General features: G+C 40.5%; 1 protein-coding gene across 1 annotated transcript; it reads right to left on the bottom strand.

Moving 5' to 3' along the window:
* Nucleotides 1–686: 686 nt before the first annotated feature.
* On the bottom strand, nt 687–22240 carry DLEU7 (deleted in lymphocytic leukemia 7). Its single transcript, XM_033177664.1, has 2 exons — nt 21490–22240; nt 687–1519 (listed from the first exon to the last, which is right to left on the bottom strand). Exons 1-2 carry the CDS (start codon nt 21946–21948, stop codon nt 1313–1315), a joined length of 666 nt encoding a protein of 221 aa, XP_033033555.1. The 5' UTR covers nt 21949–22240; the 3' UTR covers nt 687–1312.
* Between the last annotated feature and the right edge of the window lie 428 nt (nt 22241–22668).

The following is a 22668-nucleotide window of genomic DNA, read 5'->3' as shown; positions in this document are numbered from 1 at the left end:
CCTTTATTTCTGGCCCACCTCACCCCTACACATACTCATGCACATGTAAACACATGAGCGCACACACACACACACGCATGCACACAGACACACAAAGCGTCCATCTTTCCTTTAGAATTCAGTATCATATACTTAGCTCCCTTCTCTGGAAATGGTCAGTTATTTCCAAAGAGAAGCAATGTTTACTTTTCATTCTCAGATTCTGGAAGAAAACATTTAGAACCAACTAGGATCAGAGTGGGTGAGATTAAAAAGGCTTTGATTACTATTAACACCTTAGAAATAGTACTGTACTCCCACCACACAGACCTAGTTGATGATTCTTTTAGAAAACAAGCTGCACATACACACTATAATCTTTTTTTCTAAATCTGTTGCTGTTTCTATTAAAATTTTAAGGGAAAAATAGCATTTCACTTTGGCTCTCAACACAGTCATCATTGAACAACAAGAAATTTAGTTTTTCCTAAGTATGTGTGGACTGTTGTTGAAAAAAAAAAATCTTCTCTCTTCCCAGCTCTAAATGGTTTGGGAAACCTGCCAGTAAATCCACTCCCTCCCTTTTTTCAAATAATTTCCTACTTCAATCAGAATATTTAGAAACAGTAAGAGCTAGACTTTTCCACGTGAGACTTTAATAATACTGTGCTTTGTATTTACATATCATACATGATTGGTACGTCATAGCTCACTATTAAACTTTAAGTTTTTAAATTAGTATATAAAAGCACAAGGTTTAGAAGCAACTCTTCTTGTGCTCAACAGTAAGTTATTAATGTCAGGATTGAAACTCATGATTACTGTAACATGTAGTCCTACAAAGGTCATTCTTATAACATAAAAGGAAGTGTCCAGTAAGTATTAATAGAACATAGCAATTATCAAATATCTCATTTATTCAAGGTCATTTTAAGAGCCAAGGAACTTTAATTATATAAATAACCACATTAAACCCTTTAGACCTACATTAATATGAATACAAATTAAGATATCATTCAATAAAAACTAATACTTAATATGAATAAATATATACATAATCAAATCAATTTCACAAAGTAGAATGTATTTCAATCAGAAAGTCAGCAAATAGGTCAATATACTTAAAAATGTGAACTACTGCTTTAAAAAAATTTCACTAATGTGCTATAATCCTGAAGGCTACAGATGCCACTGGTCAGACTGTTTCACATGCCATCAAGTCTTTCCCCTTTGGATATAAAAACATCCATTGTCTGCTGACCCAATTAGGAAGGAAAGTATCTGGTTCTCTTAACAGTGCTGGCTGTGGTTTTACTCCCGATACCTTTAACACTCATATGTCTGGGAGATTCTGTAAGATCTGTCTCAAGGAAGCACAGGCTACCACGTGGGCATCTGAAGGGAGATTAGTAAGTGACTGAATCAGCTTCTTGACTATTGTCTTCAAACACTGGTGGGCAGCATTCAAGTCTCTGTCAAACTGCTGTCCTTCAATCTGTAGAGCCAAATGACTGCAGATGTTTCTAAACTCAACACTATCCTGAAATGAACAACAAACACAAACAAGAAATTAGATAGGTTATGGGGGGCATTTGTTGTACTTTGCTTACCCAACTTCCATTCCTTTCTCTTATGGTGACAGCACTCTGTGTTTTGGTTTTCTTTTTTTTTTTCTTGAAAAACTACCCCCCATTCTTAGCCTATGTGGTTGGACCAAAGCTGATCACAACTCCAGGGACCAGGCCAATCAGAGCATGGACTGATCAGAATGGACAGATGATCTAAGCCAAGGCCAATAAGCCACAGGCCCAGGATATCTGCTAGACAAGACCTAAAGAGGATCTGCTATCCTCTTTAACTGAGGCTATTGGAAAATATCGTGCCACCATAAGGATAGCATCCAAATGAGAATGCGGCCAACACAGAAGAAAGGAGAACCAAGAGATTAAGAGACATATTCTAATCTAATACTTTCTGAGTATGTGGCTCTAGCTATACTTGAACAATAAACCCCAAGATTTTTTGGCCATCTGGGTCAATAAATACCACTTTTTTACTTAACCTAGTTGGACTTGAGTTTCTGTTACTTGTTCCTAAAAGAACTGTGACAAATACACAAATAGCCTATGTTTCTATTATCCCATACTCACTGTGTTCAGTATTCAAGTACAGAATTTGTTATTTAATGGACATGGTCTCAAGAAATCCCCAAATGCAAATTCAGAAAGAACAGTTCCCAGGTAATTTAAAAGAAGGAGGTAATTCAATATTTTTAATCCCTAAATGGTTTTTTCCTAAAATCCATTGCACATAAATTTTACACTGGGATGATTCCACATCAGAGATAATGTTGAATATGCCATCTCTTTTCAGTATACGGAAATGACATCCCCAGGACTTCTGGTTCTGGCAACAAAATGAGAACTTAGTTTTCCCAAGGAATTCTCTTTGCTACTGAATTCCTAAGATTCTAAATAAAAATAGGGCAAACATCCTTTCTGAGCTTGCAAGAAAATAAGAGAAATCTCTCAGAAGCCAAAAATTTTAAAAAGATTATTTTAGCTGCCTACCAGTACTATGAAGATATGAAAGTTCGTCTCTCTTGAGCCGGGTTTGGGATGGAGAGTAAAGTTGTCCCTCGGAATGTGTAATAGCAGACCTATATTACACAGTCGTTTGACTTTTGGAATTGCCCTCTGTACCAGATGAACGTCCTGGGAACACTCGTGCTAAGAAATTAACTTAAAATTTTGAACTGGGCTGAAACAGCCATGAACACATGGCAAAAACAAACAAAAACATATTCCAGGGAAACATGTCTGCAACCATTGCCCTACAATAGTATATGCATAATGCCTATGTTGATGATGAAGTCAAAGTATGAAATTTAAAACACAATCTACCATGATACAGCAGATGCAATATGGGACAAGATTACACTCGAAGAATTTAAAATAAAGACTATAAAATATGTTTTAAATCAGCAGTCTCCAACCTTTTGGCATCAGGGACCAGTTTTGTGGAAGACAATTTTTTTCCATGGCTGGTGGTGGCAAATGGTGTCAGGAACAGGCAATGCTGTTCCACCTCTGATCATCAGGCATTAGATACTCTTTTTTTTTTTTTTTTTTTTTTTAAGAGATGAGATTTTTTTTAAGTCAAATAATTAGTCATCCTTGAGTCTGCATGCTTTGTCAAATAAAAATTATTTTATGATTGGCAAAATTTTCTTGTTACCAATTATAAAATAAACCCAGTATGCACCTTAAAAAATAACAATCTTTAACAATCTTTTTCTTGAAGGGCAAATCACAACATGCTGATTATTTCATAATAAATTGAAGGTGAATAAAGGAGAAAATGCAGTACATTTATACTTTGAGAAGAAACTAATTCTAATACTCATGTGTCACCTTAATACTCATGTGTCGCCTTATTCTGGCTGGCATACAGTAGATGGCCCACAAGTGTTCAGTGATTGAATGAATGATTGGATGAATAAATATTATTCTTGAAAAAAATCTCAGTAATTACTTCCTGATCATACTGGATACTGTCAGGTATAGTTTCAGAAAATATTCTGGAATTTAATTAATAAAACTGGGAATTAGAAGAAAGAAAATTTGCTGCTAAAATACTGCCAAATATCCAGTTGTGTGGTATGAATCTGGTAGCTTCGATAAGGCCTTCTTATTTACTCTAAAAATTTCTAATATCATACTTGTTCTATTAGCCACCTATTATCTGATGATGAGTGGCTGGAATTTCTCTGTTAAATCTTCATTCCCTTAGCCCTAGTTTTACAATGATATTTAAGTGCAATCATTCTTGCAGATATTCACAAGAACACCTAGTGCTTTTCTTAACAACAAATTTAATTAAGATCATTATTATTTTTTATTTTTTATTATACTTTTAAGTTCTTGGGTACATGTGCACAACGTACAGGTTTGTTACATATGTATACATGTGCCATGTTGGTGTGCTGCACCCATTAACTCGTCATTTACATTAGGTGTATCTCCTAATGCTATCCCTCTCCCCTCCCCTCTTCCCACGACAGGCCCATGTGTGTGAAGTTCCCCACCCTGTATCCAAGTGTTCTCATTGTTCAATTCCCGCCTATGAGAAGGAGCACACAACCTAGATCCTTCACATGCTGAATTCACAGTAGGGTTTGTGCTCCTATGAGAATCTAATGCTGCTGCTGATCCAACAGGAGGAGGACCTCAGGCGGTAATGCTTGCTAACCTACTGCTCATCTCCTACTGTGCGGTGTGGTTCCTAACAGGCCACAGACTGGTTCCTGTTCATGGCCCAGGGGTTAGGTACCCGTGCCTTAAATGAGTAAAGATATTAAAGAAGAAATCAGAAAAGTGCTTTAAGAAAAAATAGGCTTGTAAAAGAAGCACATCCACTTCTAAAAGAATGAAAATTATAGTAGAAATTTAAAACTTAATTGACAGCTTAAACACCTGATTAAATCTATCTAAAGTGAGGATGAGGAAACTAGATAATAAATATGAAAAAAATACCTTAGAATGCAAGATTACAAGTTGAAGACATGGGAAATATGAATGAGAGGTTGAACAACATGAATGATAGAATGAGAAAGTCCAACAAACACTTCTAGGAGAACAACAGAGAGAATGGGAAAGAGTCAATATTAAAGAGAACAAGGGATTAGAATTATACAGAGTAGATCCAAAACAGAAATCTTTATATTAAGGAAGTAAAATATGCCATAGGGAGAACAAGTTAAGTGAAATTCAAATCTAAACTCATTAAGACAAAATTACTTTTAAAGGCAATCAGAAGGAAAAATACAGATGGACTTCAAGGTATGACAAGATACCACAACAATAGAGAAGACAATGGAATAATAGCCTCAAATAACTGTCAACCTAGAATTTTGTTTATTCCTACTAAACTATCAGTTAAAACTCAGGGAAAAATAAATATGCTCTCATTTAAGAGGACAGAATTACCACTAATAGACTCTCAGATATTTCTGAAGACGTAATTCTGAAAGAGGAAATTCAACTGAAAATGGCTGAGATTCAGGATGCAACAGTGAACAAAGAAACTCAGAAACATGGTATAAATCTAAAGAATTTATTGTTTAAAATAAAAATTATAACAACTAACGTGGAGTTTAGGACATCTAAATGTGGTAAATGAATGACGGTTCATTTTAGAACCATCTGAGCAAGATGTTTCTCAAATGCTGAACAGCAGTGACATGTCGAATGGAGTGGCACTCTAAGCACTGTATTATTCAAGAGAAAGGTGGCAAGCTCATACATTTCAGACTTGTTAGGTACATGTGTGAAAAATGTAAGAGTTATTATTAAAAGTAGAGAAATAATACATAAAACTTAAAAATCAGCAGAGGGAAAAGATGAATTAAAATTTTATTGGCTGGGCACAGTGGCTCACGCCTGTAATCCCAACACTTTGGGAGGCTAAGGCAAGCAGATTGCTTGAGTCCAGGAGTTCGACACCAGGCTGGGCTACATGGCAAAACCCTGTCTCTAAAAAAAAAAAAATGCAAAAATTATCTGGGCAAGAGTGCATGCACCTGTGGTCCCACCCACTCAGGAGGTTGAGGTGGAAGGATCACATTGAGCCCAGGAGGTCAAGGCTGCAGTGAGCAATAATCATGCAATTGTTCTCCAGCCTGGGCAACAGGGCAAGACCCTGTCTCAAAGAAAAAGAAAAAACAGATTATTGACCCTATGTATATAGAAGGTAAACTGGAGAAATAAAGATACAAACATAAGGCAAGGTAAAAGAAAACACCAAATAAGATAGTAGTAGGAAGCCTACACATATCAGAAAGCACAACAAATAACAAAGCAATAAACTCACCTTTTGGAAGATAGTGATTACTATGTTGGTTTTATATGCTGTTTACAAGAAACACATTTAAAACTAAAACCACATAAAGATTGAAAATGAATGGATATTAAAATATATGCCAAGCAAAGAGAAGCCAAAATAAAACCATAAAAAAATCATTATTGGGGGTAAAATAAACTATGAGTAATAAAATCAATGATTCCCCAAGAAGATGTCACAATTTTGTACTTGTATGTCCCTAATATGATAATCATAACGTACATTCAGTCTACACACATACAAGCTGATTTTAACCTAGCTTCCTCTGAAACTAGATTGATCAAACAACAAAACAGAGAAAGACTGAAAAACACTAACCACAAGCTTGAACCAATGGAAATAAGAAAATGTACATTATTGTCAAACATATGTGGACTATTTATAAAGCTGACTATATTATAATGTCACAAAGCAAATCTCAACAAATATCAGAAAGTCTCTATCATGCAAATCACAATGCAAATAAATGAGAAATCAATAACATAGATACCCTTCCTAAAACGTGTGTGACTTAGAAAATCCACTGCTAAATGATTCATGGATCAGTGAAAAAAAAATAATTGAAATTTTCAAATACTTTATACTGAACTATATCACAAATTTGTGGGATGTAGCCACAGTGAGAAACGCTTTGACTTAAATGATTATGTAAATAAAGAATAATCTCTGAAAACTCATGAGCTAAACATTCAACTAAATAATGTAGGAAAAGAGAAACAGATACTGTCATTCAAAAGAAAATGGAAGGAAGAACTAAAAGTTGAACCAAAGTTTGATGAGGGACCAGAGTTTTCTTCCTAATTCTGTCTATAAGGAGAAACTATTCTTCTCCCTATGAAAAACTCTGTTTTTTTGACTGAGAAGGACCTGGGTTTCTAACAAAGTACTTATTTGAAAACATCCGCCGGAAACAAAACCAATGTTCATTTCAACTTAGCAAACAGTGGCAGCAGGACCACCTGCAAGCTAGATGCGGAGACAGAACCATACCACGCTCAAGGATTCGCAAGCTACCATACTTTTTGTTCTTTTCTCTTTAAAGCATTCTTGCTTCCCTACCTTTGTGTGTTGCTCATTTCTGCCCAGAAGGTGTCAAAGAGCTGTTTAGATCAAGCTTGTCCAACCTGTGGCTCAAGATGGCATTGAATGCGGCCCAACACAAATTTGTAAATTTTCTTAAAACACTGTAAGTGTGTGTGTGTGAGAGAGTTTTTTTTTTTTTAATTTAGCTCATCAGCTGCTGTCATTAGTGTTAGTGTATTTTATGTGTGACCCAAGAAAATTCTTCTTCTAATGTGGCCCAGGGAAGTCAAAAAATTGGACATCCCTGCTGTAGATGACCTGTCCCATAGCTTATGGGGTGGCCTGTGTGCTGAAGCATACTGCTAGGGAATGGGAAAGTAGGAGAGAAAAATCACTCTGGACTATTTCCTCAAGATCCACATCAAGGGAAATTGTCCAATTGCTTTATAGAAGTAATCCAACACTAAGTACAAAGTATAAGGATCAAAGAAAACATGCAAGGGGAAATTCAAAATAGAAGGAACCACTAAAACGTGTGCCGACGTATGCCTATTAGCCAGTGTGCAAAGGAATTCATCACCCAAGGAAGACTAAAATGCCTTTAAAAATATAGTTGTGGGCTGAAAACCTGAAGTCAATTTCACATTTTACTGTAAAGAATCAAAGAAGGCATCGTTTGGGGAAATTACACGTACAATAAAAGTCGACTGCTGGGCTGTACTGGTCCCTGAGGCCCTAGGCAAACTTCAGATCTCTGGCAAGCTTTGCAAACTATTCTAGTACAGTATTTCCTTTTTATCCTTTCTCAAATATATTAGCAGTCAAAGAAAACAAATTAATAGGAATAGGCTTTCCATGGGACTCTTAAGCCAGGGTAGGGAAAAATAAAACAGGTGAGTGCTTCTCTACCATTCAAGAAGGTCTGAAGGCCAACTCTGGATCCAATAATCATTGCCTTCAACCAAACTTCTGCTGAGTCTGTAGTGGAAGGTAGGGGTCACAAGTCACAGCATTAAGGCAATAGTATATTAAATGGCTCACAGGCTTTCCGTAGAAAATCACATGATCAATATTGGTGATGATTTCACTCAGGATGCTTTCCATTCAATGACAGAGCCTATCCTCCCAGCCGCTTTTATTTAGCAAATCCCAGATGCTCCCAGAAATGATGTAATATCCTACACGATGCTTTGAGTACTTTGCCAGAATTAGAACTACATGGTTGAGCAATCTAAAAGTAGATTTTGAAACTTCTAAAGCCTTGTGTAATTTCAGACTCTGGATATGAAATGTATTGATTGCTACAGTGGTCCAAATTGATGGCCAGCATTTACATTTTTAAGCCAGTTGAGATACTCTCATGTGACTCAACTGATCTGTTGGGGTAATGGCCTTGGCCTGTTTAACTCAGCTAAATGAATTAGTTAAATTTATTTCAAATGTGTATCAAGCCTCCACCACATGGCTGGATAAAAGGCAATAAGATATGGTACTTGATCTATAAAGTGCTTATAACCTACTAGGGGGAAATGAGACACATAGATCATATACCAAATATCCATTGCAATATGATGAGGGCTATGGTAAAAACACAAAACCCCAATTCTATGAAAGAATAGACATGTATACACTCATATTTTAAGCACAGCACAGTGTTCATGCAAAGCTCGTTCTGTCATGTGACTCCTTCCTATAGCGTGCTGGGGTTTTATTGTTCAAAATTCATTTGGACACACTAGAGAAATTCATGTGCTTAGGAGGCAATCCATTCAAAGAAATAGCTCTAGATTTTACATTATGGCTTATTAATTTTTAGCACACATCTGCCCATGGTAGGCAGAGTAACAGCCTTCCAAAGATGTCCATATCCTAATTTTCAGAACCTGTATGTTACCCCACATGGCACAGGAACTTTGCAGATGTTAATTAGAACAGGAAGCTCTCCAAGCCATTACAAAGACCCCGGGGATGGAGACAGAGCTCATTCCTTCAAGAGCACTGGACTTGCCATCTGAACGCTGGTTCTACCCCTTTGGCCAAGCCACTATGCCTATGGGACACTCAGTTTTCTGATCTGTAAAATGGAAACAATAATAGTCACCACATGGAGGGGTTTCAAAAGTCAAACTAGCTCGTGTATATGGAAACTCTTTGTATTTTTAGGTGCTCCTTTACATTAATAACTAAAGTTATGGAGGACTCTGTTAGACATTGGGAGATCAGTAAGGAGAAGGAGAGGGGAGGGGAGGGTAGAGGGAAAAAGAAAGGGGAAGTGAAAATAAAAGAAAAGAAAAGAGAGAGGAAAAAAAAAAAATCTGCCCTGTAGAAACTTAGAATCTAATTGGTGAGATGAAATTTATTTGCAATTGTTCAGTAGGAATGTCACAAAAATAAGATTAAAGTTCAACAACAAAGGTGGAGGCCATTAGTAAGCTTTTTGCAGAAGAGGAGAATGGAGGCTTGCATGAAGTATCAGAGAAGTGGTAGGTGGGAAAGACTATATTAGATACTACAAGATAGATAGGTGGTGTGGAAGAAAGCATTATTTGGCTCATAGGCCCCTGTAATCAGAATAAATAACAGAAGCCAACGTGTGGAGTCAAGAAGGGGCTGGGTCAGGGAGAAGGAGAAAGTCTGAAAAGAATAGAATTTTGTGTAGAATATGAGGATATGGTTGTATGGAAAGCCTTGAACGTCAGAGTAAAGTTCCTGAACACTTTCAATCATTGGAGTAACATACAAACCAGCTTTTGAAAAACACTGGTCTGGCCTACAAGCCTGAGCACCTACCTACTCAGCACCAGACTGCGAGCTTGCCTCATTCTATACCTTGTCTCACTCAGTGCTCATCACAATCCATGACAGATGAAAAGAAATGTGGCTTGGGGAGAGTACATGATGTAGCTAAGTAACACAGCAAGTTAGTGACAGAGTTAAAATTAACTTCTCCCAGGGATGAAGCTGAATTGATCACGGTGGATAAGCTTTTTGATGTGCTACTGGATTCAGTTTGCCAGTATTTTTTTGAGGATTTTTGCGTCGATGTTCATCAGGGATATTGGCCTGAAATTTTCTTTTTTTCTTGTATCGCTGCCAGGTTTTGGTATCAGGATGATGCTGGCCTCATAAAATGAGTTAGGGAGGAGTCCCTCTTTTTCTACTATTTGGAATAGTTACAGAAGGAATGGTACCAGCTCCTCTTTGTACCTCTGGTAGAATTCGGCTGTGAATCCGTCTGGTCCTGGGCTTTTTTTAGTTGGTAGGCTATTCATTACTGCCTCAATTTCAGAACTTGATATTGGTCTATTCAGGGATTAACTTCTTCCTGGTTTAGTCTTGGGAGGGTATATGTGTCCAGGAATTTATCCATTTCTTCTAGAATTTCTAGCTTATTTGCACAGAGGTGTTTATAGTATTCTCTGATGGAAGTTTGCATTTCTGTGGGATTAGTGGTGATATTCCCTTTATCATTTTTATTGTATTTATTTGATTATTCTCTCTGTTCTCCTTTATTAATCTGACTAGCAGTCTATCTATTTTGTTAATCTTTTCAAAAAACCAGCTCCTGGATTCATTGACTTTTTGAATGGTTTTTCATGTCTCTATCTCCTTTAGTTCTGCTCTAATTGTAGTTATTCATTGTTTTGAAGAACACTGATCTGGCCTACACGCCTGAGCACCTACTCGGCACCAGACTGCAAGCTTGACTCATTCTATACCTTGTATGCTAGCTTTTGAATTTGTTTGCCCTTGCTTCTCTGGTTCTTCTAATTGTGATATTAGGGTGTCAATATTAGATCTTTCCCACTTTCTCCTGTGGGCATTTAGTGCTATAAATTTCCCTCTAAATACTACTTTAGCTGTGTCCCAGAGATCCTGGTATGTTGTATCTTTGTTCTCATTGGTTTCAAAGAACTTATTTATTTCTGCCTTAATTTTGTTACTTAGCCAATAGTCATTCAGGAATACGTTGTTCAGTTCCCATGTAGTTGTGTGGTTTTGAGTGAGTTTCTTAATCCTGAGTTCTAATTTGATTGCACTGTGGTCCGAGAGACTGTTTGTTATGATTTCCATTCTTTTGCATTTGCTGAGGAGTGTTCAACATATGCAAATCAATAAATGTAATTCATACATAAACAGAACCAATGACAAAAACCACATGATTATCTCAATAGATGCAGAAAAGGCCTTTGATAAAATTCAACAGCCTTCATGCTAAAAACTCTTAAGAAACTAGGTATTGATGAAACATATCTCAAAATAATAGAGCTATTTATGACAAAGCCACAGCCAATATCATACTGAATGGACAAAAGCTGGAAGCATTCCTTTGAAAAACCAGCACAAGACAAGGACACCCTCTCTCACCACTCCTATTCAACATAGTATTGGAAGTTCTGGCCGGGGCAATCAGGCAAGAGAATGAAATAAAGCATATTCAAACAGGAAGAGAGGAAGTCAAATTGTCTCTGTTTGCAGATGACATTATTGTATATTCAGAAAACCCCATCGTCTCAGCCCAAAATCTCCTTAAGCTGATAAGCAACTTCAGCAAAGTCTCAGGATACAAAATCAATGTGCAAAAATCACAAGCAATACACCAATAATAGAGAGCCAAATCATGAGTGAACTCCCATTCACAATTGCTACAAAGAGAATAAAATTACAAAGGAATACAAATTACAAGGGATGTGAAGGACCTCTTCAAGGAGAACTACAAACCACTGCTCAAGGAAATAAGAGAGGACACAAACAAATGGAAAAACATTCCATGTTCATGGATAGGAAGAATCAATATTGTGAAAATGGCCTTACTGCCCAAGGTAATTTATAGATTCAACACTATTCCCATCAAGTTACCATTGACTTTCTTCACAGAATTAGAAAAAACTGCTTTAAATTGCATATGGAACCAAAAAAGAGCCCGTATAGCCAAGACAATCCTAAGCAAAAAGTACAAAGCTGGAGGCATTATGCTACCTGACTTCAAACTATACTACAAGGCTACAGTAACCAAAACAGCATGGTACTGGTACCAAAACATATATAGAGACCAATGGAACAGAACAGAGGCCTCAGAAATAACACCATACATCTACAACCATCTAATCTTTGACAAACCTAACAAAAACAAGCAATGGGGAAAGATTCCCTATTTAATAAATAGTGTTGGGAAAACTGACTAGCCATATGCCGAAAACTGAAACTGGACCCCTTCCTTACAACTTATACAAAAATTAACTCGAGATAGATTAAAGACTTAAATGTAAGACCTAAAACCATAAAAACCTCATAGACATGAGCAAAGATTTCATGAGTAAAACACCAAAAGCAATGGCAACAAAAGCCAAAATTGATAAATAGGATCTAATTAAACTAAAGGCTTATGCACAGCAAAAGAAACTATCATCAGAGTGAACAGGCAACCTACAGAATGGGAGAAAATTTTTGCAATCTATCCATCTGAAAAAGGGCTAATATCCAGAATCTACAAGGAATTTAAACAAATTTACAAGAAAAAAAAACCCCATCAAAAAGTGGGCGAAGGATATGAACAGACACTTCTCAAAAGAAGACATTTGTGCGGCCAGCAAACATATGAAAAAAAAAAGCTAATCATCACTGGTCATTAGAGAAGTGCAAATCAAAACCATAATGAGATACCATCTCATGCCAGTTAGAACGGAGATCATTAAAAAGTCAGGAAACACAGATGCTGGAGAGTATGTGGAGAAATAGCAATGCTTTTACACTGTTGGTGGGAGTGTAAATTAGTTCAACCATTGTGAAAGACAGTGTGGCGATTCCTCAAGGATCTAGAACTAGAAATACCATTAGACCCAGCAATCCTATCACTGGGTATGGACCCAAAGGATTATAAGTCATTCTACTATAAAGACACCTGCATGCATATGTTTATTGCAGCACTCTTCACAATAGCAAAGACTTGGAACCAACCCAAATGCCCATCAATCATAGACTAGATAAAGAAAATGTGGCACATACACACCATGGAATACTATGCAGCCATTAAAAAGGATGAGTTCATGTCCTTTGCAGGGACATGGATGAAGCCATCATTGTCAGCAAACTAACACAGGAACAGAAAACCAAACACCGCATGGTCTCACCCATAAGTGGGAGCTGAAGAATGAGAGCACATGTACACAGGGAGGGGAATATCACATACCGGGGCCTGCAGGGGGGTGGTGGACTAGGGGAGGGATAGCATTAGAAGAAATACCTACCGTAGATGATGGGTTGATGGGTGCAGCAAACCACCATGGCACACGTATACCTGTGTAACAAACCTGCACATTCTGCACAGAACTTAAAGTATAATTAAGAAATTAACTCCTCTATTTCAGAACTCAAACATTCATCAGACTCACCCCAGATCCCATATGATGCCAGGTACAGTAATGACTTACAGAGCCAAGCTCAGCCATGTGGTGTGGGAGACAAGACTGGCAGGAATTATAGAGTTGTAGTTGCTCCAGCAGGGTGACAGGGGCTTCTTGGAAGCAAGCGGGAGAAGCACTAAACCAGTTTTGGGATGGAACAAAATGCCTACAGGTGAATCGTTTCATATTTCTTTTTTGGCCATCTTCACACTATTTTTCTTAAGGTTGGCTGAGTGTTATGAGTGGTACGAAGCTCAAAAATTGGCAAGGATTGCATCCAAATGGAAGACTGTCCTGTTGGCCCATCCCTCCTCCCTGCAGTGTAATTGAGAGGGCTTGGCTATTTGAAAGATATTCAAGGCATGGAATCTTCTACACCCCATGTAGAATTGCAGATGACATTATTGTATATTCAGAAAACCCCATCGTCACAGCCCAAAATCTCCTTAAGCTGATAAGCAACTTCAGCAAAGTCTCAGGATACAAAATCAATGTGCAAAAATCACAAGCATTCCTATACACCAATAATAGACAAACAGAGAGCCAAATCATGAGAGAATTCCCATTCACAATTGCTACAAAGAGAATAAAATACCAAGGAGTACAAATTACGAGGGATGTGAAGGACCTCTTCAAGGAGAACTACAAACCACTGAGCTAATCAGAGACCGCTCAGCTGGAGGTCTCCTTTCCTCAGCTCTGTTCTCTCCTACCCGCTGTGAGGGAGGTCTCTCGGAAAAACCGCCACACCGTGTACTTTTCTGCATTCTGCATTGTGCATTTATTAGGAATGCACACATCTGGAATTCTTGAACAACTGAAAATGCACCTGCAAAGTCTTAAAAGGAAAGACAAGCTAAGCCTTTTTTTAAAGCTTGGTACTGAAAATAAACACTCTCATCATAACTGAAGTCTTGAAGACAAAAAGAATCTAGCAGCGTGAGTCCATTTGAAAGCCTGTTTTCCGAAACCAATGCCAGTGGATAATAAAGTCAAAAACCCAATATGACTTAATCGGCTCTAAAATGCAGATAACATTTAAACAATCCACATGGATTGTGCTTTTTTCTCCTACCATGTCACCTTCAAAATCACTTCTAAATCTACGTAAATTGTAAATCAGTTCGTACTCAACCACCGGCTTTACAGCAAGTTGGCTCTTTTCAAAAGAGTCACGTCTTGAGGTACCTTGAGTTTTATTCTCTTACACTGGCCTCCACAAGCTTGTTTCTTCTCACGTTTCCCCCTCTAGCTCTCCCTGAAGGCTTCATGTCCTCTACAGAGAGCATGAAAGAAACAGATGGAGAGTTGGGGGTGGGAGGGCAGAGAGAAAGAGAACAGAACAGAAGAAAGAGAAGGAAAGAGAGAGGAGAAGAAGAAAGAGACAGAGGGAAGAAAGAAAAAAAGAGGCCAGACGCGGTGGCTCACGCCTGTAATCCCAGCACTTTGGGAGGCTGAGACGGGCGGATCACGAGGTCAGGAGATCAAGACCATCCTGGCTAACACAGTGAAACCCCATCTCTACTAAAAATGCAAAAAAATTAGCCAGGCGTGGTGGCAGGCACCTGTAGTCCCAGCTACTTGGGAGGCTGAGGCAGGAGAATGGCTTGAACCTGAGAGGCGGAGCTTGCAGTGAGCCGAGATGGTGCCACTGCACTCCAGCCTGGGTGACAGAGCAAGACTCTGTCTCAGAAAAGGAAAAAAAAAAAAAAAAAAAAGGAAAGAAAAAAGAAAGAGAGAAAGGAAAGAAGTAAAGAAGGAAGAAGTCTGTGTTGAGGCCTGTCCTTAATAAACTTCTCCCTGGCCAGCAGGTTGCTGTCCACTAAAGCAGTCCAGTGCTGGGCCCAACAAAAGAATACAAATCCCTTTTCTGGACCCATTAGCACCCTCTACACTGGCTGTCTACATAAAAGGGGAGTGACTTTTTCTGTCTTACTGGGATGTTGTGTAAAACATACTATCATGAATCACGATTTGCCCCAACTTCATTTGGTTCATCAACATCTGGCTTTGAACTACAAATCACAGGGCCCAGAGCAGTCATCCATCACCTGAACCCAAGGTCAGTCTCAATAGATGTGTAACTGTGTATTAATAAAACACCCAATGAAGAACCAAAGTATTAGCCAGTCACCATTAAAAAGTCTATCATCCACAGGAAATTAAACATTTTTACTTGTGGTAGACCCACTGGAAATGCTCACAAATAACTAAGGCTCCTGATGCATTTGTTTTGGGTCCAGCACCATTTCCAGTTGAAAATCCAGTCAAAAGCACTTTTGTGATGGGTATAAGCATTTGATTCAGGGGTGCTCACCAGGCAAACCCAAAAATTGTAAAATAAAACACTAACATTTTCACCAAGATGTCAAACATAAGTAGTTTTGTTTTAGGCCTTTTCCGAAGTATCTTTCCCCAAATGTTCATTTCAGAAAGCTTTTAGGTGCTGATTTTCATATCATTCATATTATAAGAAATTGCAAAGTTATACATAAGCTACTTCTAGAGCAGTCACCTCATCCATGGGTTGGGGGAGAGAATAACAGAAATTCTGTGACTCATCACTGCACCTTTTTTCTAACATAAAAGCATGATTTTGTCACAGATAATGAGCACCACCTTGGCTATGGCTACTGATTATATAACCGTGAGCATTTATGTCTTCAATAGTATGTTAGTAGTCTTTGAAGACACAATTCTCAAATTTGCAGAAGCTAGTTTCACTTGTTCAGAGGAAGATGATGATGAGTGCTTTTTTCCCCAATGGGAAAAAGATTTGATTATTATTTTATTATTATTACTGTTAAAAGGTTGATGCCTCATGAATTCTTACTGACTGTTATTTTTGTGAATTCTATTCTTGATATTACCAAATATAGATACTGCTGGAAAGTGGCAGCAGCACATTCAGTTTTCAAAGTTTGCTAATGACAAGGAAGGGAAGTATGGGGCCTCATGGGGCTGGCTACATAGAGAAAGCTTTGAGCATGTTTATGAACCAAAAGGGTCAGCAGAGAGGGGGCAGTAGAAAATATAAGGAGAGAGAAAGTTGATAGAAACAGCTCCAGGGGCAAGTGAAAGATTTGCTTATTATTATTATTTTTTTACCTATGGGCAAAAAAAGCACTTATCATCAATGTATTCCTCTGAACAAGTCAATATTCATACTTGCAGTTTGCAATGACTGTGAAGCCAAAGCCAGCAGTTTTATGACTGCTGCTCTTGCACCACAGAATGAGAAAACCAGCAAGGACTATCAAACATGCGGGAATAATAATGCACTCATTGAAACGGGTGAGCTCACAGGCAGATTTCATCTACAAGGGCAAAAACGTTCTTCTGCCTCTGAAAGTTAGCTTCCGCCACAATTTCCATGAAACTTGCTTCAGAACAGAACTCTTGGAAACTGTAAATGTTTTTAATTCTCAAAGGAAGATAGACAAAACTCAATCAGAGTAACTCATAATTGGCTTGGCTAACGGTCCTTATGTGAACTAGTCATTTTCAGCAGTTCAAAAAATCCTAGACTAGCTTCCTCCTGGTGTCCTGCACGCTTCCATGCTCCCTTCGGGTGGCAAATGTTGAAGGCATTCCTGCTAGTATTACTAGTTTGATGGTGATTTCCTGATTTTACCTAGTGCTTTCTGTCACTATATCAGGCGGCCACGATGGAAGGAGGTGCAGAGATCATTCAGCGTTATGGACTAAACTGTGTGGTCCCCTCATTCACATGCTCAACCCCCAATGTGACTGTATCTGGAGACAGGGTCTTAGCGAGGCAATTAAGGTAAAATGAAGTTATAAAGCGGCTCAACTCTGATGAGACTGGTGTTCTTATAAGAGACACCAAAGACATGCAAAGCTTTCTCTCTCTGCCTACACGCACTGCGGATAGGCCATGTGAGGACGCAGCAAGAAGGCAGCTGTCTGCAAGCCAGGAAGGAAGCTCTTACTAGAAATGGAATTTGTTGGCACCGTGATTTTGGACTTCCAACCTCCAGAACAGGGAGAACATAAATGTCTGTTATTTAAGTCACCCCGTCTGTGGTATTTTGCTATGGCAGCTCCGCTGGCTACAATGTGACTGTTGTAGTCCAAGCAGTGTACACAGTGCACAGCATGTACGACTATCGCCCCTAAGATCTCTCATGTACACAATTTCAGCATGATGTTCATAACGCCCCTAAGGGCAACACTGTGATGTAGGAGAATAAGTTAGATAAAACCCATCGCTTCTTAGCTGCAGGGTCTTGAGCAAAGTCCTCAATTCCTCCAAGCCTCAGTTTCCTCCTGTTATAAATGTTTGTTAAGCTGGTTAAATCTAGCCTCTGCACCAAATTTAGTAAGATTCGGTACTGTTAAGCATTTTTCATCCACCATGAAGAAACTCACTGCATGGGTGTTTGCATGTGTATGATGATTTCTAAGTGTTCAAAGGAATATTGTGTTGGTTTCTTTAATTAAAGAGTAAAATTCCATTTTAAAATGTCTGTTATCATTGTGGTGAGAATTTTTCTGCCTTCATGCCTGCAAATTTCACTGCCTTAACCTTCTGGTGGATTGATCAGTGAGTCACTCACTGGTGACACCTCTAAGCCTGTCACTAGGCATGAGGCTAAAGCTGACCTCTAGATAGTGTAGGCTTCCTGGAAATCTCTTTAGATCATCCTAAGTCTGCTTTTGTCAATAGTTCCAGAAAAACAGACACAGAGTTAATGGATCATATTCATTAATATCAAGAATAGAATTCACAAAAATAACAGTCAATAAGAATTCATGAGGCATCAATCTGTTAACAGTAATAATAATGATAATCATAATAACTCAGATAGATGGAGACTAACTTTGGGAAGCCACTTACTAAATGCATGATCTCAGTAACCCTTTAGGTTAGATACCATTATCCTCACTATACAGGGAGGAAACTGAGGGACAGAAAGGCTAAATAACTTACCCAAGGGCCAATGTAGGAAGTGACAGAGTAGGTTTGAAATGCTCCATGGGACATGACTACTGTGCTATGCTGTCTCCACTGCAGGATCTCTAATGCCCGTCATCTGCACCATGGGCTTTAATTCAAGTGAATCTCCCTCCTACCTTCTGTGGTAAGTAACACCACCAGAGAGATCTGATGTTGGAGAGGTTCCCACGTACTTCTAAATGATACACAGTAGTTATTTCCATTCACAGAAATCCTCCTGCAGGGATTTCTGAAATCATTCTATTGTACAAAATCTGTATGTTCCTGATTTAAAAATATACAAAACATCCTTCCAAGTCATTTGAATTAACACTAGTATTAAGGAAGCTAAGTCTGCATAACCGGCCCCCTGGAAAGACAGAATGCCATCTCCTCAAGTCTAAGTGCTGTGTAATCATTAATCTACAAACCAAACGGAGATATTACCTGTTCTGCAAACAGCAAATCAAACAAAATTCCTAGGTGCTGCCAAGGGAACAAATCATACAGAGAAACTGCTCTCTGCTTCTCTCTTGAAAGCCCTGACTGTTTCCAGGGGCCCTAAAACTCATTATCCCCCCTGTGGGTGAACAGCAGACTCCAGTAGCTGTATACTTCTAGAAAGTGGTAGCAATACATCTAAATGTTTTCAAAGTTTGCTCATGACAAGGAAGGGAAAGATGGGATTCAAGGGGTGGGTAGGTAAAGGGAGTTATGGACCAAGAGTGTCAGCAGAGACGGGACAGTAGAAAATGTAAGGAGAGAGAAAATTGATAGAAACAGGTCCAGGAGCAAGTGAAAGATTTGCTCCAGTGGAATTAACATGAATATACGTGGGGATGGGGGGCAGCATTTAAATTTTAGAGACAAAAATGAAGATGAGTAGCAATGCAATTTTTTAGATAGAAAGATATTTGTGTCCACCGGCCTCTATTTTCTCAGAAAAGGTGTGAGAGGGTTGAGGTTTGGATGAAGAAGGCTTGAGGAGGATGGAAAATGTTTAGAATCAAAAGTCAGTTAGAAAGGGCCAAAAGGGTTTCCAAGTAGAAGTGACTGCGGCATTAAAGCTAAAATGGCATAGTTTATAGCGGGCTGCTTCCAGAGCAGAGGACATGGGGTTTGGTCCATTGCCACTGAGTTGGGTCAAGCCCTTAGAAAATTGTCTTCTGACCTGACTTTCAAATGGAAACCTACCCTTCTGTGATTTATCCAGGCTTCTGTGATCTACCTACCCTCTGCTTGCAAGACAACCCAAGGTCCTCAGCATGACACACAGGCCTTTCCCTAACTGGCCCCCATTTGTGTCTCCAGCATCAGTTTTTGCCTTCTGCCATATTGAACTCAACTGTCATTCCTCCAGAGCCTCAGGCCCTTTCAGTGCTGCTGGGCCTTGACCAAAGGATTCCCCTGAAATATTTTTCCCTTTAATGTCTGGGAAATAATATGTACTTTTTTTTTAAAGGCTGCCTCCTCTGAGAAGCCTTCCAGGGTCACCTTAGGTAAAACTGATTATCAGTCTCTCTTTTTGCCAGCCTTATCTATGCCCTGTATGTGTTACTGACATCACAAGTTCATATTTCATCTATTTAAAAATGTACTTTTATTCACATTTTTTTAAAAATCCCTGAAATAAGCCAGATGTGGTGGCACATATTTGTAGTTGCAGCTACTCAGGAGGCTGAGGCGGGAGGATCACTTGAGCCCAGGGCTTGAGGCTGTAGTGTTATGATTGCACCTGTGAATGGCTACCACACTGCAGCCTTGTCAACACAGGTAGACCTTGTCTCAAAAAAAAAAAAAAAAAAACCCTTAAATTTGCATGTGACTTATAATCAATGGTGTATCATAGTTTAATGACAGAATTAAAAAAATTTTGGTGATACCAAAAAAAGAAAAAGTACATCTTACATTGGAGAGCATTTGGTGAAATGCAGCTTCAGTTTCTAACTTTCTAAAGTGAGTGTAGGAGTGCTTCTCATCTTGCCTCCCACCCCACCACCCCCACCACCTTTGGCAGTGTCTGGAGACATTTTTGGCTGTATCAACTTGCGGCGAGGAATATGCTGCTGGCGTCTAACAGGCAGAGGTGAGAGATGATGCTAAACATCGTACACAGGACAACCCCTGACAACAAAGAATTAGCCAGGTCAAAATGTGAATAGTACAGAGATTGAGAAACCCCGATGAAGAGAAACAATACCTATTTGGGTATATAATAGGCTTTATTATGTTTGATTTTAAATAAATCTTTTACAGTGTATAGTGCAACTTAATATATAGCAACTTTTTCCAAACCTTGGCTTGTACAGAATAGCAAATCTTGAGACATATTCTAAGCTCTCCTCCCGACTCCCTTCTGCTAGATGCCCCAGGGGAATCAATACAGCAATGCTCCTGGTCAAAATCTGAAAGCCAGAATGTCTCAGAGAGATCTGTGACCTTAAACCAATTAGGTTAGTTAATGGCAAGTCCAGGACTGAAATGCAGACCCCCAGATTTCCGCAATCTCACTCATCCTGGGAGACAGCTGCTCCGTTCCCCAGCTAAACTGGCTAACACAGTTTGGTACCTTAAGAGGAAATGTGCCCTACCTATATGAGCTGGGTGACTTAGCAAGAGTTTAGCATTAGTATTCACGCTTTAACACCCGGGACCCACCCGGCTCTCACCCCCCTTTATGATAATTTAGGTTGACTCTGTAAGACCCCTTAGCTCCGTGGGGAATTGGATTTATGCAAAAAATAATAGTGATTCATGAATGTGAAGGAACTTTAAATAAATGTAGATGATTTCATCATACAAAAGGCAGAAAGGACTTAGTAAGTGTATTTAAGGCTCTGGAGGAAGCGTTAGTAATTTGGAAAGTGGGTCTGGGGAGCTGTCCTCTATCCCTACAGGCTGCAGGTGTGGAAAGGGCCTTTCCAGCGCAGGAAGCTGATTTCTGTGAGAGAGGAAGGAGTTCCAGGGGGAGGTTTTGGCAACGCAGTCCCCACATCTCGGTTGTGCCAGCCAGGCGGGCCTCAGGTGGGTCTGGGGATCCCTGCCCCTCCTGCTGAGTCCCCAGCGTGTCCCCCGCCCCCTTTCTTCTCCCACTGGGGCTGAATCACAGTGGGCAGCAGTGTTTGGGATCCTGCGATCAACCCACCGCCATCCCAGCAGCCCCACCCTTGGAGGACGGGGGTTGCCCTGCACGTCAGAGGGGATGGCGCGGGCCAGACTCACCTTCAGGTGGATGGGAAAGGACCGCTCCTGCTGGAGGGGCCCCAGCAGCGTCTGCTCCACGCTAACCAGCTCCGAAGTCGAGTCCACCACGCGGGCTAGCGCGCTGCGCATCGCCATCCGGGCCAGGGTGCAGGGCCCGGGGTCCCGGGGGAAGGGCAGCAATTCGGCGCCCCCCTCAGCGCCCCGCACTACCTCCTCCTCTGGGGAGCTCGTCCGGGCCGCGGTGCCCCGATTCCTGGTCCCCACGCCCCCGCCCAGCTCCTCGCGCCAGGGCCCTGGCCGGGCCCGCGGCGGGCCTGAGCGACGGGCTGGAGCGGTGGACACGTGGTCCGGGTCCCGCGGGTTCCCGGGGGCGCCTGGACCGTCCCCCCAGCCCCACTCCTGCTGCAGCAGCTGCAAGGTCTGCAGAGCCACCATTTGGTGGCTGATGGAGGCCACTAAGGGCGCGGGGCTGGCCATCGCTTCTGCCGGCGGCTCGGCGCGCTCCGCGTGCAGGTGGAGCAGCAGCTAGCGAGGCGGGGGCGTTGGGGTCGCCAGGGTCACATTTTCTAACCCGCGGCTCCTCGGCCTCAGGGTCTCACAGCGTGTGTGGTCGGCCCCGCCTCCGGCTCTGAATCGGTGACCCGTGCTGGCCTCTGCCTTCGCCCGAAGTCCGAATCAGGCGCGTTCTGACCCAAACTGCCTGACGCGCTGCTCGGTGTGCACTTGAAAATCAGCGAAATGCTGAGCGTTCGTTCTTCCCTCTCTCCAGGGCTTTGATGAGAAAACGTGCTGCTTTGTGCGGGCGCATCTATCAGCGGGGATACCCAGCCCCCACCTCCTTCGAAGGACGCCTGCCAGTGACCACTGAGGTCTGGGAGGTGGGAGTGCAACAGTCCCACCCTGGGGCGAAAGTACGAAGGGCTCTAGAAAAACTTGCAAAAGGAAGACTGTGCCTTTCCCAACCCGAGGGGAATTTTCAGAAACTTATTGAAGCAGCCTTCAAGGCCTTGCATCCGCCAAACAAAAGAAGGAGGAGTTGTGTATCTAGAAGTTCTGCTCTTCTCTGCTTTGTTCGATGCCACTTGAGCACCGAGAGCCTGGTGGCTGAACTAGCATCAGCAAGCCTCAAGGCCCAGACCTGGCACTGCCCAGAAAAGCCTAAATGTTTTTTTGTGACACTCCCAAAAGACTTAGGCA

Source organism: Trachypithecus francoisi, unplaced genomic scaffold, assembly GCF_009764315.1.
Source record: "Trachypithecus francoisi isolate TF-2019V2 unplaced genomic scaffold, Tfra_2.0 Lachesis_group18, whole genome shotgun sequence".
Classification (NCBI taxonomy): domain Eukaryota; kingdom Metazoa; phylum Chordata; class Mammalia; order Primates; family Cercopithecidae; genus Trachypithecus; species Trachypithecus francoisi.
This window is presented reverse-complemented; position numbering and strand designations above follow the sequence as displayed.